General features: G+C 39.8%; 1 protein-coding gene across 2 annotated transcripts in view; it reads left to right on the top strand.

Moving 5' to 3' along the window:
• Nucleotides 1–17,794, top strand: part of IGF2BP3 (insulin like growth factor 2 mRNA binding protein 3) — a 109,709-nt gene extending 91,915 nt beyond the window's left edge. For both annotated transcript variants that reach the window (XM_072925623.1, XM_002192401.6), the window contains 5 exons: nt 7,962–8,081; nt 12,081–12,155; nt 15,060–15,191; nt 16,305–16,418; nt 17,353–17,794. In XM_072925623.1, coding sequence (XP_072781724.1) covers nt 7,962–8,081; nt 12,081–12,155; nt 15,060–15,191; nt 16,305–16,418; nt 17,353–17,454 — 543 coding nt within the window. In that variant the 3' untranslated portion in view covers nt 17,455–17,794. The remainder of the gene's footprint in view (nt 1–7,961; nt 8,082–12,080; nt 12,156–15,059; nt 15,192–16,304; nt 16,419–17,352) is intronic.
• Nucleotides 17,795–18,366: the final 572 nt, after the last annotated feature.

The raw sequence follows: 18,366 nt of genomic DNA, 5'->3' as shown, positions 1-18,366 counted from the left end.
TTGTTACTACAGTGTACTGAGCTCTTTCAGGCCAGAAACAAAAGTAGGTCAAGAGCTCATTCTGTTGTATCTGGCTCCATCTCTGGTTTGTTTGTTAAACATGATGGAAAAAGATGTGATCTTTGTGTTTACACAACCTGTTTTTCTGGCAGCTGTCATGGAATCTGAGAGCAGTGCCTTTATAAACCAGAGCTGATGAGTACCTGCATCTTCCAAAGCCACTGATTTCAGGGGCAACTTCTATGGATTTTGAGTACTCATGTGACTGCTGTGTCACAGCTATGATTTTTGAAGTGGAAGTGTTTCTATCCGTATACTTTTTGGTGGTCATGCAGTGTTGCAATACTGAGTACCTATGCTTGCTGCTTATGAATGACCAGCAAAATTCCTGCTTACATAGTTTCACAATCTGTTCCTTATGTTGATTTCTGATTTTGGCTGTCTGTTCTGAATAAAAGGTGCCAGATTGCTTTTTTGGCATTGTGGCCAGTTAGATTTTGTAAAAACAAAAAGTTCATGCCATGTTCAGAAATATGTCAAACCAGTTTCTGCTTGTAAAATGCCTTATAACCAGCCTGCCAGAAAATGTTCCTTCTCTGCTTCTGCGATTTTTACTCCCTTGTTGCTAGCTAGGCTGTCGTGTTGGGAAAGCTTCTGATATATGTGTGGTCCTTTTAGTGACTTCTAGTAGTTCAAGAGGAGTCCCAGTTCAGAGATGATCGTGATGAAAGGTACTAAATTTGAGAGCCAAGAAGTGGAATGAGTAGTACTAAGTGAACTTATTTCAGTGAAATCTCACTTAAGGTACTGACCTCTGTGTAAGAACCAGAATGTGGTAGTCCCCAAAATGGAAATATAGACAGGGTGGGTCATTCTTAGATTTTCAACCAAGAGGAGAGGACCAGCTCAGCTATATGGACAAAGGATACTCACACATAATTTCTGGGGCTGATTGTGGGCAAAAGGGGCAGAGTTGCATGGCTTTTCCATGGGCTGTGTGTCCCAGAAAGGGTCATGCCCTTGGTTCATCTAGTGACATGAGTGTTTCTTACATAATGCAGCAGTTACACTAAAGGAGAGTGTCTTGGATTAACGTGGGGTTCATAGGAAGGTGAAACCCTGACTGGATGTGGCTGGACAGTTCATGCATGACAATATGAGCAATGCTTTAGCATGCAGATCAAAGGGGAAAATACACATTGCTTCTTTTAAATTGTTTTGCTACTTCTTGATTTACTGAATTCAGCAGTGCAGAATTCTTCTGAGTACGGTCCTGGCTTTTTAGGTAGTGGATGTGGCAGAAAGTTTTAGACTCTCAGCATGGACCTAAATCTGTTGGAAGTAGACCTAAAAAACTTGGAGGGTGCAGGGAGTTCAGGCTGCAGTTTGTCGATTTGCACTGTGAGCAGCACCTCAGCTCAGTGATTGTACAAGATGGTGGCACAAGGTATCTGCAAGGATGTTGTGAAACTGTGGATCATGTTAGTCCTATCTACTAAAATTTTGTTTTCCTTAATGAGCCCCTTGTTTCCAGTGAAGGCTTAAAGTTTTAGCGCTAGTATTGCAAAATGAATACACTAGGATTTCTTTCACCATCATCTTGAGCTTATGTCTTATTATTGCATTGAATCCAACTAGAATGTGTTCAACGATACTCGGCTTAATGTTCATTTCCCCTTGCTGCAAGTTTTTATTACTAAATAAATAAGAGCATTTAATATAGTTGTGGGCCAGGATAATTCTTCACAGTACATTGCAAAAACGTGGTTTAAATTTTGGCTTTGGATCTGGTACAGGGTTTGAATAATATGATACCTCACTTCCTGACAAACTCAGGGTATTCTGAAGACCGAATGAGTTGTGTGCAAATCACCTTGTCTTGGTAATCATGGTTGTTGGGAAGGGGGTAGAAAGGCAAAAAAAAAAGGGAACTTTTTAATGCAGTCACTTTTACTGTCTATCTTCATTTACTTCTACCAAGTGGATTTGTTTACTATAAAAAAAAAAACATAGCAAAACCAGTATCTCACTAGGCTAGATGGTAGCTCCATGCAGTCTTAAAACAGTTCTTAATTATTCCTTTCATGACTAAAAATCCTGATGCTGACTCAAAATGGATAACATGACTTTGTGACTTAAAATAAATGTCTTGTGCTAAGGTAATTAATTTGCAACAAGAAACATAACAGGCTTAGAAACCGATACATCCGATTCTTCTCCCATTCATGTCTGGCTTAAAAGCCTATTTACTTCAGTGGGTTCAATATTTTTAAAGATTTACAGCCTTATCCCAAATGTTGCCAAGGATTTACCAACCACATGCATTTGATGGAGCAAGGGGTCTATGGAGACACTTACGCACACGACTGGAAAAAATTTTGTACTGTTGGCAGGCTTGCAGAAAAAGACTGAGATTAATCCTCATATTAACTTGAGGGACATAAATAACAAACATACCCCCTTATGAGCCCTGACTCATGCTGACTGAGGGAGCTGTGGACTGACCTAGCAGCAGCATCAGCCAAATCAAGAGAGGAGGGGTCGTCTTGGGGAAGAACTGAGGAGGCAAACCTCTGTTGGCTTTTCTGTGTATTGTTTGTTATTCTGCGGTGTTCTTTTTGTTTTTCAAATGCCATTTCTCAAATAGGATGTCCATTCCCCCAGCTGTAGTGGTTTGGGACCTGCTTTTTTACCTCCTACTCTCTACTCTGGAGGGTCATAGCTTTTTCTGGGTTTTCATTCTTGCCTGGCTGTGCTATGGCTCTGTTACCGAAGTGTGAGATGAGCAGCAATGCTTTTCCTTCTGACAATCTCACAGGTAAGGGAAAAGCTCTCCTCCTCTGTGGCTTTCTGCAGTTTATAGGACTGATGCACCAGGAGTTGGCAGAGAAAAGTTATAACAACCTTAGCCTAAGGGCAGATGGTCTCTACAAATCTTTCTAACCCTGCAGGCAAGAATTGCAGAAAGAAGAGTGAATCTGCACATTTTCTTGGCTGGGACTCCTCAGCTTCTAGCTCTGGTGTGGAGCAGTAAACCCTCATGCTGAAGGACTAGAGGCAATATCCCAAAGAAGGAGAAGAACCTCAGTCTTGATGAGGCTCTGGAAACCAGGAAATGATGGTTATGCTAAGCCAGTTTCCTAAGAGTTAATGTGGTAGGGCTGGCAGCAGAAAGGAAAATCTCCTGTAGGGCTGCAGGGTCTGGCTGGAGTGAGGGGGATAATCCTGATGCTGCCTGCAGTGCAGGGGCTCCAGGTAAGCCCAGTGTAATGGGGAAGCAGCCAGGGATTACAGGATTTACCAATAGATGAGTTTGTCTTGGATGGTGATGGTGGGAATTTAAAAGAGAAATATTAAAAAAAAAAAGAAAATAAATAGTTGGTATGGACTGTTAGGCTAGGGACAGAAGGTTGGAGCTCAGGGACTTGCAGGAGGTATGGAAGGAGGTGTATCCAAGCTGCTCCAGGAAAGAGTTGTGTTAGTGAAAAAAGTCAGCTAATAGTGTGTTGCAGCAGTTGTTTAGTGTCATTCAGTGGGGTAGATTAATTTCCATCTCTGTGTTAGATCACTATTTTCAATCATGATTTAAATGAGCAGGCAGGAAATCTGATTTAAGTTGACTTATCAAATTTTACGTATGTACTTTAGTTACCTTTCTGAAAGCCTTAGAGTAGTCTGTACTTTTGCTTACACTGAATATATCTTTCTATTTATGCAAGTATGCAATTTGCCATTTGCTTTGGCTAATGTATTTTTTCCATTTTCTGTTAAAAATTATGAATTGTGATTTTCTTATTTTCTTGATTAATTTTAACTTCTGATTTTCATCAGGCAACATTTGGATGGAAATTGGAATCCAATTAATGAACAAAAGCAGCATTTAAAATTGCTTTCATTAGTTCAGTGTGCTAGATATAGACAAAAATTCCTTATCAACCCTGTTTTGTGGTTAAAGCAGACTGATTTTTGCAGAAACAAAGCAAGTATCTTCAGCTGTTTATGAACTGAACTAATTATTCATGGTCACCGTGCTTTTGAAGAATCTGTCTCTTATATCTAAGAATCTTGGTTTCTGGAGCTCTTCTCTTAAAACACAAAGCCCCTGAAAACAAACACAGAACCCCAAAACAAGCTAGATTCTCCACTGAAATTAATATCTCAGTGGTATCTCTGTGCCACAGCTACATAAGACAAAATTCTCTTATTTGGGTGGACTAGCCATGAGCCCATACTTCAAATATTGCTGAGATAGAAGAGGTGGTCTGGGCATCACAGATACTGGAGATGGTTACTTGCAAATTAGGGTGGATGTATGGACTAGAATTCTTGGTGAACTTAGGTTGCTATTCTAAAATATTTTATTTCTGCATTCCTGTCAGTTCCCAGGGCTGGGCTGACTTTGAATAAAATATTTTATTATGTTATTATGTGGGGGAGAGAAATAAACTGAATGGGGAAGAGGAGAAAATTGTCTAGGAGACCTTACTCTTGTCAAAAAACATATACACATACATATTTTGGCTTTTAAGTTGTAAGTATATATTTAAGCAGTCTTGGCTATAAGGGAGTGAACATTGAAGCTCAGATTTCGGAGCAGGAAATCGGTTCCCTAAATTTAGTGCTTCTAACATATGTTTAAGGTCTAGGAATCTATTTCTGATACAACTCAAGTTAGGAGTTCCTGGAAAGCTCTATGACTTATGTGGCATGGCATGGGTAATATTAAATTATAGCTGATTTTCTTCCATCCTGAGATCCCCAGAAGCATCTGTAAGATTGATGGGTGGTGTAGTCATTGCATTATGTTTTGATGTGTTTCTTTTGCAGGCTAGGTTTCCAGTAAATACAAAAGGATTTAAAAATTATTGTGGGTAAGGAGATGGACAGATAGCAATTTGAACTTGGTATTGTGATACTCTCAAAAGCCTTAGTTACTTGATTTCTGCCAGAAGAAAAAAAGAAAGAGGAGTATGGTTTTTTAATGGTTAAAAATCAGTGTGCATAATATAATTTCTCTGAATCTTGTGTGATGTTATACTGGAGGTTAATTTGTTAAATGTATATGCCAATGTGGTACTCCAGACATGAATTAAAAAAATTCCAATGTATGAACAGTTGAATATTGACAGATTATCCATTATTCCTTAAACATGTATCACTATTACACCAAAATGCAAGTGTAGCATAAAGAGCCTCAGTAACTCACAGAAATATTTTTTTTTAAAAGTCCTTTAGGAAAAAAGAAGTTGAATTGTATCAAAAAATCAAAGCTATGAGGGGGATGGGAGGAAGGTGCTACAGTGAGGTGATTGTACAATTAGAAAGGCACATGCACATCTTCTTCTGCCTTTGCTACCCCTGTTTCGTGTTTAAGGGTGAGGCAGCAAAAAGGAATTTCAGTGGTGGATTGAATCCAGCCAAGAAAGTGGCTTGAAATCAAGCTTTGGGAAGGAGAGGGGAAAACTGCTCAGCAGGCAGATGGGTAACAGAGGGAAGGCAGGAAATATATGCAAACAAAAATAATGAAGTTTGATTTGTTTCCATAGTACAGAAATGTGTCTGGAGGTGGGTTTAGGTAGAAGCTGTGTAAATTCTTGAAAACCAAGTCAAGTTATATGTTTGGTTTGCAGCAGTGTTGTAGTAATTAGCTGGAGGAGGCTGGATGGAGAAGCATGTGAACGGGAAAACTTCAGCAGTGGATTTTTGCAGGAGCTGGAGCATGTGTGGACAATTGAATGTAGGGGTCAAAAAGAAGAGCAAGCAAGGGGGGTGGATAAGCTGTCAGGATTGGAATGAGGGGTTGCCTCTACACCCAGTGCAATTGGTCTTTGCAACAAAAATGGAAAAACCCAAACACTTCATGGACTTGTAACCATTTGGAAACAGGTTTTTGAAGTACTAAGATCAAGTGAGTACCTACAGTAGCGTTTCCAAATTGCTGGAAATCTTGCTGGATTCACAGTGAACATGTAAAAGGACTTACTATGACAACACTCAGGATATTTGTAATAATAGGAGGAGAATATGAGTAATCTTCTGGAAAGTGGTTTAACATATATACTGAAGTGACTGTGTCTTTCATTACAAATATGTAGCTTTAGGGTGTAGTCTTGAGATAATTTAAAACTGATCTGTAGGCAGATTGGGAAAAGGTGGGAGCACCCCTTTTATTCTCTAATTGTTGTTACTTCCTCCCTTGGTCACAGACTACCCACTTGTGTGTTACTCTGGTTATTTGGGTCAGATACTTACAGCCTGCCTTAAAAATCAGCTGGATCTGCAAACCTGCTGGCGTCAAAGCATACAAGGCAGTGGGGAGGCTGAGAGTGGAGAGCTGCATCCATGTGGACTTAAACTAGCATGAAATGCCTCTGAATCCCAATGCCTTGTGTGTGTGAAAACGCAGGGTAAACTGTGCAACTGTTGCAATTGCCTAAAGTGTTTCTGTTCCCAGTATCCTATTTTGGGGTTTCTTCACCTGGTACCTGGAGCTGTGCCTGGAATTTGTATCCCCTGAGGTTACAGTTGACTTGTGTTTACTGAAAATGAAGTGGTAAAACTTGGAAACAAGCATTTTGTTCTGATTTGTTTATGGTTAATGCTGTGGGACTTTGCCTTGAAAAACTTAACCTTGAAAGGAGTTATTGAAATTTAAAAATAAGCTGGGGGTGTTGTTTTTAGGATTGCATCTGCTTTTTGCTTTGTGTTGCATATAGCAGTGTGGGGGTTTTTATGAAAATATCATAGAAAAAGCTGTTTAGATGAGCTTCTCTATGTGCCTGTATCCCAACCAAGCTAAATGAGCTTGGTTGGTCCCATGTGCTCTGCTTGCTGGTGCTTGGTGCTGGTCTGCATGGTGGGTACTGAGAAAGCAAGGATGAGGATGTCTGCGTTGTCTCAAAATACCTCCACACGAAAAGGGCTTGTTGGCTTGTCTTATTGAGGATGAGCACAACAAATTTTGAAAATACATGAGAGGGACAAACAGAGGAAGAAAAACTTTAGAAGGAGAGGTGTGTAGTGTCTTAAATACCTCGAAGTTCAAAGAAAGGCTTGTGTGAAATGCTTTTTAGGAGTAGCCCTGACAAAAGTGGATGGATCAATGGTCCAGTAGTGTGATGTGTACTTGATGGTGCTTCCTTCCTCTGGGACAGGCTCTTCTGAGGCTGCTGACATAGCTGTGACTTACTGTGGCAGATGCAACCCTGCAGTTTGATCATTGCTACACAGCATGTAGAGAGGATATCGCGCATTATGTCATGCTCTCAGCTGGGGTGTCTGCTTGAAAGTTATAGGAAGATGCAGTGATGCCTGATAGCCAGTGGGTGCAATGCTGGGGTCCTCTCACTTTTCAGAAACATGGTGTTTAATTTACTAGCTTGTGTGAGGACTGCTGCCAAGGCTCCAACTGTTGCATAATGTTACACAGGAGGAATCACTGGCAGATTTCAAGCTGGCTATCATTCCAGATCACTCCCACACAAAGGAAATTGTAGCATATATGTAACTGAGGCTTTTTGTACTTCTCTCAGCACAATCTAAAATTAAAAATATAACTGGGAAACTAGAAAGAGTTTGCCTGCTCAGGCTATAGTAGCCCCTTTCTGCTTGTAGTAGCCTCATCTGCAGGGTCTTGCGTGTGGAAGAGAATCCAGACAGCTACAGGTAAGAGTGAAAGCTTCACAAAGAAGCAACTTCTCAGTTGTTTTGTAAAGTACTATGCATTAAAATTGTGAGTATTTTATACAAGATAAAATAATCCTCTTTTGGCTCAAACTGGTTTTCTTGTTCTCTGGATTATGTGATTCCCAAAAAAAGCCAGACCCTTAATACTCAGACATCTCAGGGGGAAATCTTATTTCCCCCTCATTTCCATGCATGTCTGTTCTGTACCCATTTTCCTGTCAGTCTGATTCATAATGTTCAAAAACATTCACTGCATTTTTCCTTCTTCCCCACAGCAACAGCCCGAGTCTGAAACTGTTCATCTGTTCATCCCAGCCTTGGCAGTTGGAGCTATTATTGGCAAGCAGGGACAGCACATCAAACAACTTTCTCGTTTTGCAGGCGCATCTATTAAGGTATTATTACACCAACTATAACTTTCTGCTTATTCTATGTGACACTTTCAGCAAGTTTGCACAAGCCGTGCTTTTGTGAACATCCTCCCCTACTCCGTGCTTAGAATGTGATGTGATGTGATAAATAGTACATTTGTTTATAAATCATCTTTTAATCTTCCCTGAGACAAGATAATTAGAAGTATGTTTTCAAATGTCTCCTGAGGTGTGAAATATAAGCTGCAAAGAAAACTACTTTGGTGGTCTTAGAAACAGACTTGTGCCTTAATGATGCAGTGCTTAAAGGCTTTCTCCTTGCTTTAGGTAAAGTGAAAATTGGTGGGGTAAATTCCCCTTCTAAACACAGCAGCCCAGTTGAAGTTCCCTACTCTCGTGGCTGCCCTTGCTCTGTGCCAGAAGGATTGGTCTGGGCTATCAAGCTCAAATGTGTCCTTTCTGAATTGTTGGTGTGTAACTTCACCCATGTGCTGCTCCAAGCTCCTGGGGCCAGTCAGTTCTTAACAGCACATTTCCCTTGTTCCCAGGTTTAACATCCAGCTGTTGGTGTATTGACCACCTCAGTGTAGCTAAGAACAGGATGGTTTAGGCTGACCTCTAACAGAAGCTCGAGGTTTAGTCAATTTGGTGACATCTTTTTCTGTGTATAAGGGTTAGGACCAGTTGCAGTCACAGGAAGGCCTTGGCTTTTGGCCACTAATGCCCTTGTAACCACAAGTATCTTCTCTAGATGCTTGAGCGCTTTTTTCTTACAAATAATATTTTCTGCTGTTTTATGCTATTAAGACAATGTTTTGGCCTAAATTGAAAGATAAAAAAGAAAAGTTTAGAGAACAGTGCATTTAAAGTACAGTGTGTAGCTTTAATATGCTGTTAGATGGACATTTTACTGCACAGATAAAACGAATGTTTTCTTCTCAGCCCTCTTTATTTTTGTTTCAGGGGAGTGATGTGTTTAGTGAGTGCTATGGCAGGGATCTGCCAAAAGTCTGGGGCACAGGGCAGGAGCTGGCGATGCTGAGTTGAATTTCGTGAAGCTGAGCTTGGCTTGGAAGGTGTTAATCTAAGTATACAGAGCCAAATAATTGGGGAACCCTGATGAATGAATCTTGTGTGTGGTTTGCCTAGTGCTGATCTGTTTCCAGGCCAGTCAACCAATGACACACTGCCCAACTCCATCCTTTTTTGAGCAGAATGTTTAATAGCTCTGCTACCCAGATCATTTATATTAATTGAGCACTAATAACCATATTTTTACGGGGAAAATGAAACAGGAGGAATTGAGAGGTGTCAATATTTCTTTATCAAATCAAATCTGTCTCGCATGGGCCTCTTCCTCTCTCCTGCAGCTTGTATCTGAAGTTTAAGCAGTGTATGGAAGGCGCTGCTAGGTGGAGAGAGAAATGTGAAACAAGCTGGACCTCCAAAAACCCGTCCAAACTAGTTCTTCAGTTGGTCCTTGGAAGAGAGCTTAGTGGGAAGGGAATTTCCAGTATTTCTCATGCATCTGGCTAACAAGTGGCCTCAGGCTTCCTCTACTGGCTGGCACCCCTCTACCCCATGCATTTAACATTTCTGTATTAATTTAAATTCAGATAAAAGTTTTCTTGAGCTCTGGTCTTTTGTTCCTTCAGTAGGAATAAAGATGTTTTTTTTATGAAAATATGGTTAAATTTTAACAAAAGTGTGCAGATACAGGGTATGCTTGCAAAACTGGGACACTGCATGTGTACTTATCTATTAAAATAATGCAACTTAACCTGTAATCTGGCAGAATAATGTGGAGCATCAGGCTTGCTTCTGTGTCAAAGTATTAAATATGCCAACTGGTAATTATTCAAAATGTTTAAACTTCTCTCACATTGAAATGGGACCACTTTAACTTGCCCTCTGTCATAACTTTGGAGCAAAATAATAAATTGTGACTCAAGGAATCTGTGCTTTTAGCTGAGAGTTGGAGAAGTGCTGCTTGAGTAACTTCTAACTTGCCAAACTGCAGTAACCATACTTTGTGGAGGAAGTAAGTCTGTGCATAATGCTTGTTTTGAGTTGTGCTGTAGCTCGTTACAGCTGAAAGCGTTTTACGTCCTCCTGCACCTCCTCTGTGCTCATGCTGAGTTTTGTAGATCTGGTGAAGCTCCGAACCCACGGCATAAGACTAAGCTGCAGAAGCACTGGGGTTCTGTACGAGGCTGCAGTGTGCAGGCTGTCACCTCAGAGGTGTACATGGCTCTTGCTGAGCTCAGGTTGTGGCCCAGTGCTGGGGGTCACTGCTTGGCAATACAGGCTCAGTGTGGGACTCCGGCAGACCCAATTATTCAGCAAAAGAGCCAGGCAGAGATTTGAGTTGTCTGTTGCTCACCCCATAATGCTTGGACCTGTTGTGAACAATTGCCATCTCCTTGATTATAAATTCCTTCCGGAGAAGCCCTTCCTGATGAAAGCTGGGTTTGGGTGTATAAAGTTGTCTGTTTGTGGCTTGGCATATAAGAGATTGTTTTCTGGTTAGGAATGTAGTTATTTAATCTCAGAAGTTAAATTCACCACTTGTATACTATTTGTATATATATAACTACTTTTTCCAAGGGCAGACAGACAAAATTAACACAGAATTCTCTTAGGTTATCCCTTCAGACATTGAAATGTTGATTGGCATATGTTTCTTTTGCAGCCATGCTTTACCCCAGCTTCTGAGAACAGAATATTCTAGGATAAAATCAAAGATATATCCCAGAACATTTAGACACACATAAGATGTAATGAAGGCTTGATGGAAAATATTTTTCCTAAAATTTTAATGAAGGTGCTGATATTTGCTAAGAAAATTAGAGGTGGCTGAGAGACAAAACTGTCCACTTTACATGAATGAAAATTGTCAGGCAGAACTCTGTTCAGTTAGCTGCCTCTGAAAGTGCCCTGAAATTTTGCGCCTCTAAAATACTTTTCCCAAAGAATGAATGGGTTTAGTCTGTGCTTGTTCTTACCACAACGTCATGTCATATAAATGTACTGCTGTAAAATTAATGTGTATTTTTAGATGTATCCAATTGGAATTCATAAATAATGAAAAATAGATATGCAAACCAGATAACTAGTATGTAATGCTTTCTCCATCTTAGGGTACAATATGAATAATGTTATAAACTTTCCTTTGCAAAATTCTTTAGTGAAAATGATGCCTGGTGACTGGTAATTTGTCTGAAATAAACTACAGCTGTTAAATATGAATAACATCCCTATGCCAACAGCTGAGATGAAATTCTGTAGTGTCTGATATATTGCTCATTCAACAGCAGCTATGTAATACTAGATGTAACAATGGAAATGTCAGTTGTGATAAACAAAAGATTCATTCGGAATGTCGGAGGCTAGCTTGAATTATTCAATGCCACTGGAGTCTGAGAAAAACCTCCACAGAAATCCTACTGTTGTGGTGACATGAACTGCTAAAGACCCTACAGGCATCTCTGTCTCAGCTCTGGTGGAGCTTAATTTTTATTTGGGTCACACATTGTCCAGTATAGAGGAATGTTTTGGATCTGATTAGTTACTACAGTAAAGTGATCTTCTGTTCTCAGGGGAATGGATGTGAGGTTTTGCTAATGAGCAAAACTTTTTAGAAAGACTATTCAAGCTAGTGGGTAGGGATGAGAATCTCAGTTTATTAACCAGATTTGTCTTTTTGAAGGCTACATGTCTTACATCACTCATAGCCACATGAAAACACCATGTGGGATTCTGCCATGTGTGGACGAGTAGCTGTGTCTTTAATTTTCAGAAGTAAATTCTGCTCATGGTGGTTTAGCCAGTTTCTCCATATTTCATTACAGCTAATTAATGCACTTTAAAGAGAACAAACTCGTCATGACTGAAGTGTGATGCTGCTGCTGTAACGAATAATTTTTCACTCCTGAACAGAATGTGAGACTGAAATGGGGAGGAGGTGGCTTTAAACTATTCCTTCAAAAGACAGCTACCAATAGCTATGTTTATCCATTCCAGATTGCCCCTGCTGAAGGACCAGATGCTAAGCTGAGAATGGTTATCATCACTGGACCTCCAGAAGCTCAGTTCAAGGTACAGCCTACAAAAACGTGTCAGTATGTAGTGGCTTTTTGATCCTAAGGGACAATATTGGAAACAAAATTCTTGGCCCCAAGCACGCTTTATTCAGGATTTTACTAAACACTTGGGTTTTGCTTTCATTTTGCTGAAAGGTGTCTCATAGGAATATGAGTAATACAGGCCACATTCTGGCCACCTGAAAACTTGTGTGTGTTTCATGTGAGTAAGAATCAAGTCTAGCATAAAAATATGGCCATATTACATCCCTAAATTTCTATCTACAAGCACCTTTGAGTTGAGTCTTTTTATCTGTCTTGGTATGTGCAACAGTTGTGTGTGCTTAATTGAACTAACAAAGCTGACAAGACAAAATTGAGTCTTCCCAGGTTGCTGTTTTGTGCCAAATGGAAAATGTTTTTTGTGTAGCTCTACAGATAAATGCAAGATTTCTAATTGTATTTCCACTGCAACTACAAGGAGATAGTCAACCTGATTATCCCATCTGTGTTCAAATTAAGTTCCAGAGTAGCCTTCTGCCTTAAATGTCAAGGGATAAATCTAGTTACCCCAAAAGGAGTTGACCGTACTAGGAGTGATGCAGGCAGCTCAGTGCAGCAGCCTGGCATCATCACAGATGTGGCCTGGAGCAGGTAGAAGGTCACTTGAGACTTTGTACCCTGGCATCGTTTTCTTGCCTGTTCTCGTTTTTGGCTTTGTAGTTTTGCTTCAGGTCATCTTACAAGAAGGAAGTACACAAACTTCAGGGATATCAGTTTCATTAATGCCTTTAGGATCTTTGGAAAATTATCAGGGCAGGTATTTTGCAGTGGTAATAACAAACTTAGATGCATTTGGGATTGTTGCTCAGTTACCGTATGTATTTGAGATGCCACTGAAGGCAAAGCCTGACTAGGAAGCTCTGTCTGCTTGATATTTTCTGTGTGCATGTGGGCTTGGCCACATGGGATGTTTCAAATATCAGATACTCTTATGGTCTGAGGTCAGACAAGGTCAGATACTGGCTACTCTTTCTTTTCATCAGATAGCAGTGGACTTAACCTCAAGGAGTAGCATGCCGAAAGAAATTTGGGCATCCCTTATCCTGACTTTTCATGTAGGCGAAGGCTTGCTCTCAGGTTTCCTCCCCAAGATAAACTGGGAGTCCCACTGGGTTCTTCTGGCAGCTCTTCTCTCCAACCTGATTCATGCAAGGAGGAAAATGTCCCTTTTCTGCACCTCATACGTAGTTTAAAACCACATCAATCAGTCACTACTTTACACTTGAGCTCTGCTTGCAAAGGTGCATCAGAGTAACAGCACAATCAGTACTCCTGGGGTATGCTGGTTTTATGAAGGAAATGGATTGTCCCTTGGGGCTTTATTCAGCTCCAGGCGTTGTGGTATTATAGCTTCTCTTTGAGCAATTGCCCTCTTGATTGGGATGGCCAGAGGCAGAGCTCAGTCCTTCCTTTTATCCCTACTGTTAGCCTGAAGCTGGCCTTAAGGCCAGGTCCACACTTCACTAGTGCCCTTCTTAAACTCTGATTAAGAAGGCTCTCCTCTCCTAGGACAGTGGTTGTTGGGGCACCAAGAATGAAAACTGATGCTCAACAACTTGAAGAGGGAGTAGTTGCTGGTCAGATGAGTAATGAGCTCTTGGAGAGGCAGTGTTATCCCAGAGCCTGTGACTTCAGCATCCTTTCCTTACTCATTATGCTCTGCTGTGTGTGATTCATGTCCCCTGTAGCTGCAGTGGCTGCATCCCTTTCTTCCTCTGCTGCTGCAGCTTGAGGATGTTGCAGTGTGCAGGGCTAGTTGTTACAAGGCAATGGGAACATGCCACTGTTCAGAGCCTCTGCTGCAGTGCTCCCTAGAGTTCAGGCATCCATCCCTGTGTCACCACTACTCATGCATGGCTGCCTTGCCTTGGATCTGGGATATATGAAAGCCAAGTGGAATCTAGTGCAGACAACACATGTCAGCCACCATTTTACCATGCAGGGGCTTGCAGCCCAGTTAGGTTGTTTCCTTTCCTAAAGACCTTTTAAAGAACTGAAAGATTGGAGATGTTGCAAGACCATCTACAGTCTTTTTTTAAAGAAGTCCACATCCCATCTTTCTTTATAATTTGGCAGTAACGTGTGTTCTTTTGAAGCATGTAGGAGCCAAAGAGTACAAGACTTGGTAACCATTTCTCACAAATTCACTGATAAATGGCTGTGAATAAGGAAGTAAATGTGATTAAAAATGAACAAATTTACAACCTCACTCTCATTGGACATTCTTCTTGCTAGCTGGTACTTATGTGTTTCCCAGAAAAAGGAACTGTGTGCTGGTTGGAATAATACTGTTCCCATGGAACTATTTAAATCTGGGCAGTGTGATTCTTTAATTTGGAAATTTAAGCAAGTGTAAATTTATTAATTTTTAAACAATATGTTATAATGGATTGTAAAAGCAAGCTCTTTGCTCCAGTGTTGGAGTCTTTAGACCATGACTTGTTGGGGATGTTGCGGCTTTTTTAGTTTAGCATCCCTAAAAGAATGGGTTTCTGGATCAATTAGTTCCATTTTGTGCTTCTGGATGTAATAAAAAACTTCTCTCTGACAGTTCTTCTCTCTACCACTCTTTTCTGCTACAAAAATGTGATAGTTGTCTTTAAAAGCAATATTTCTACTGAAAAGCATAATAATGATGTCTGTTAAATTGTTGTGTGGTTCCCTGGTTTGTCAAGCAATCTTTGAAGTTGGACACTGGTACTTCCTAGTTTGGTACAAAGACTTCTTTTAGAAAAGTAGTGTATTTATTAGGGAAAACATTTTGTCAAGATTGTGTACTAAGAATTCTCCTTTCTATGGACTTTCTTGACATTAACTAGATTCCAAGAACATTCTCTAACTGAAAGCAATTTTGCAGGCTCAAGGGAGAATCTATGGAAAACTTAAAGAAGAAAATTTCTTTGGACCTAAAGAAGAAGTGAAACTTGAGGCTCATATAAAAGTGCCATCCTATGCTGCTGGTAGAGTTATTGGTAAAGGAGGCAAAACAGTAAGTAGCTGAAATAAAACCCTTAGTGTTGCTCAGTTATGTTTCATATTCAGTGCGTATATACACATAAAGCTTATACTTTTAGCTAAACTACAATTCTTTGATGTTACATTAAAGCAGGAGCTATTTTCTTAGCTATGTTTGTTACATTTTTCTTTTTTCTACTGTAGAGCTGAAGCCAATCTTAGAATGATTTATTTAATTTCAAAATAAGTGGTAGGAATTTAAGACATGTTTAGACCTCAATATTACAAAAAAAGTGTACCTATCTTTCTTTCCATTAAATTGATGGTATTTCTTAGGCTCAGTTTGTTGTATAAAATAACATCACAGAGATTTTTCAATTCTAAAAAGGTGCTCGTGCTCTGGTATTTTCATGTGATGTTAAGTCAGGAGCTGGATGATATTTGCAAAGACATGGCTCATTTGTGGGTGTCCATCCTGAGTGCAAGAGGGTCTTTAGGTCAAGTGTCAGTAGGCAGTGTGGCCTCTTCCATTACTTGCAGTGGCAAGAGATTTAAGGGCAAACATGTCTGAGAAGCTGTTAATCTAAAACTTTAATTGCACAATGATAAGCATTTCTGAAGTAAAATTAGTTTTAATGAGACAAAGACTCTAACCTTACCTCTACTTAACACGATGGAAGCCTGGTAAGCTGCTGAAAATAATTTGAATAAACAGAGCTTCTCACCTGCTCAGTCTGAAGTTCTCCATTTTGTGTAGATTTTTGAAGGAAAAAGTGTATAAATACTCCGGCATTTTTCTTCCCTATGTTATATGATGTTTCTGACCTTACACTTTTTAACTCAACTGTAAATACTGTAGCATCTATTTGCTTTTTTTAAGTCATGTATTTAACACCTTCTGTGTGTTGTATTTGGTATTTAAAACACTTCTACAAACCCAGAGAACTTGGTGTTAATTTATGTTAAGAGACACAAGAGGCTCAGCTTGCAGAGTGCACACTGCTGCATAAAGATGCTTTCTGTTAGTGAGGGGTTTTAAAAAATGTAGCTTAGAGGATGATGTTTCACTGGTTGGTATCTTTGAGGCTTGGTGGTTGTATAACATTTGTTAGTTTAAAGTTTTCTGACTTGTACTATCTGTCTATAGGTAAATGAGCTTCAAAACTTGACAAGTGCAGAAGTTGTAGTCCCTCGTGACCAGACACCTGATGAAAATGATCAGGTGGTTGTGAAAATAACTGGTCACTTCTATGCATGCCAGGTAGGAGGACTGCAATTATTTTCTGTATTTGCTTTGACGTTTCCATGGTCTTTCTTTTATAGCCATGTGCAGGAGCCAAGGGATGGAAGACTTTTGCTCAGGATACAGAAAGCACTGCTTGCTAGGCTCCTCTGGTTGTCTTGCTGCAATAAACTTTCCTCATGCCTTTGAGAGAGATTTATAACAATACTACACGTTCACATATGCAAAACAGTCTCCTTAAATTCTTCTGTCAATTTATGCAGGCTCTGGCACTGCTAAAACTTCGCTAAAAGCAAAAGAAAACCCAAGTTGTGATTGGGCTGAAATTCAGAAGGAACAGAGACACAAGCCATAGCATAGTATCTGGAAAGAATACACCCAGATATGTAATTCATCCACATTGCCCAATCTGTTGATATAATATCATAAAGAAAAGGATCACACGATTCCTTCCTTCACCTAACTCAGACTCATTCCTTGTGATACTTTGCTGCAGGTGACTTGTAGTTCAGAAAGGAGATGGGGGAGGGGCTGGAAAGTCCTGTAAGTCTGACATGCTGATTACCCTAGTGTATAAAAATTGTACCCTCTTTATTAAAACAGTGGTTCTTATGAGGCATTAGTATTTCCAGAGGAGTAAAATGAAGGCTGTAGCTTCAATAATCTCAACATTGGTAGTCATCTTCCTATTCTCATGCTTTCTATATTACAGATGGGAAAACTGACCATGCAAGTAGTTGTGTCAGGTGGAAAAGAGAAGAAAAATTAAAATTTTGGCTGTACATAATGATTAATCTCAAGCATATTTTAGTTAACAAGCAATCTTGTCAGTACTAGAAATTTAGTCATTCCAGATTTTCTTAATCCCAGTAGCATCTCTTTTTGGTTGTAAACATCAGTCACTGCAGCATGACATCATGATGGGTTGTTTCTTCTTCTTTGTGTCCTTCAGCTTGCTCAGAGAAAAATTCAGGAAATACTGGCTCAGGTAAGAAGGCAGCAGCAACAGCAAAAAACATTGCAAAGCGGACAGCCTCAGCCAAGACGAAAATAAAGGTTTAGGAAATGGCCCATCAGAGACAGATGCCAGACCAAAGACAGACTGTGTGACAGAGAGACAGGTGGTGAGCACCTGTTGAAGTTTTATGCAGAAGATCCACCAAGCCAATCACCTGTTCGAGGACCAGGCAACCGTTGAACGCTGTCTCTGAGAATGTATTCTTTAGGCTCTCTCAAACTTTTGAAACCCAGCTTTAAAATAAGGACCCCTTCACTTCCCTTTTGTTCTATTCTCACAATTTAACATAAACTCGTTAGTCTTTTTTATTGTTCTTATTATTCCCCAACAACTTTAGAACTTGGTTTAATGAAGCTTTCTCTTCTGAGTTCACTGGTTAAAAAAAAAAAAAAGAAAAGAAAAAACCAACAAAAAAAAAAAAAAGAAAAGGCATTGCTCTTATAGGTCCAGTTGTAAAAGAATAAACACATTTGGAGGGTGGGATTGCGGGTGGGCTAGGGTTAGAGCAAGGGTATTGACAAGAGTTTAAGTGTTAGTCCCAATGTTGAAACAAGTGGCATTTTTTAAAAAGAATTTGGTTGCATTTTTACATAACACTGCCATTAATAACCTAAGGGAAGTGTTGAATGGTGTTGGCCAGGGCATAAAAAGATAAATATGCATTTTACTAAACTACCTCAGGCATTTAGTACCTCAATGAGAAATTGTTCCTTTTTTGCTTTTTTTTTTTGGTATTTTGTATACTTTATAAAGCTAATAGTTCTTGAGCATTTTATTTTTTTAAAAAAAATTAAAATTTGATCAGCCACCAGCCAGGAGTACTACAGACTTATCGGGGAAAAATATAGTAGAGCACTTCTAGCTGCTGGCTGATGGGAGTAAGGTGGGTAAAAAAAACACAGCCTCAGATTTCCTGAGGGCTTCAACACCATCATTTGTTTAAAAAAA

Source organism: Taeniopygia guttata, chromosome 2 (assembly GCF_048771995.1).
Source record: "Taeniopygia guttata chromosome 2, bTaeGut7.mat, whole genome shotgun sequence".
Classification (NCBI taxonomy): Eukaryota; Metazoa; Chordata; class Aves; order Passeriformes; family Estrildidae; genus Taeniopygia; species Taeniopygia guttata.
This window is presented reverse-complemented; position numbering and strand designations above follow the sequence as displayed.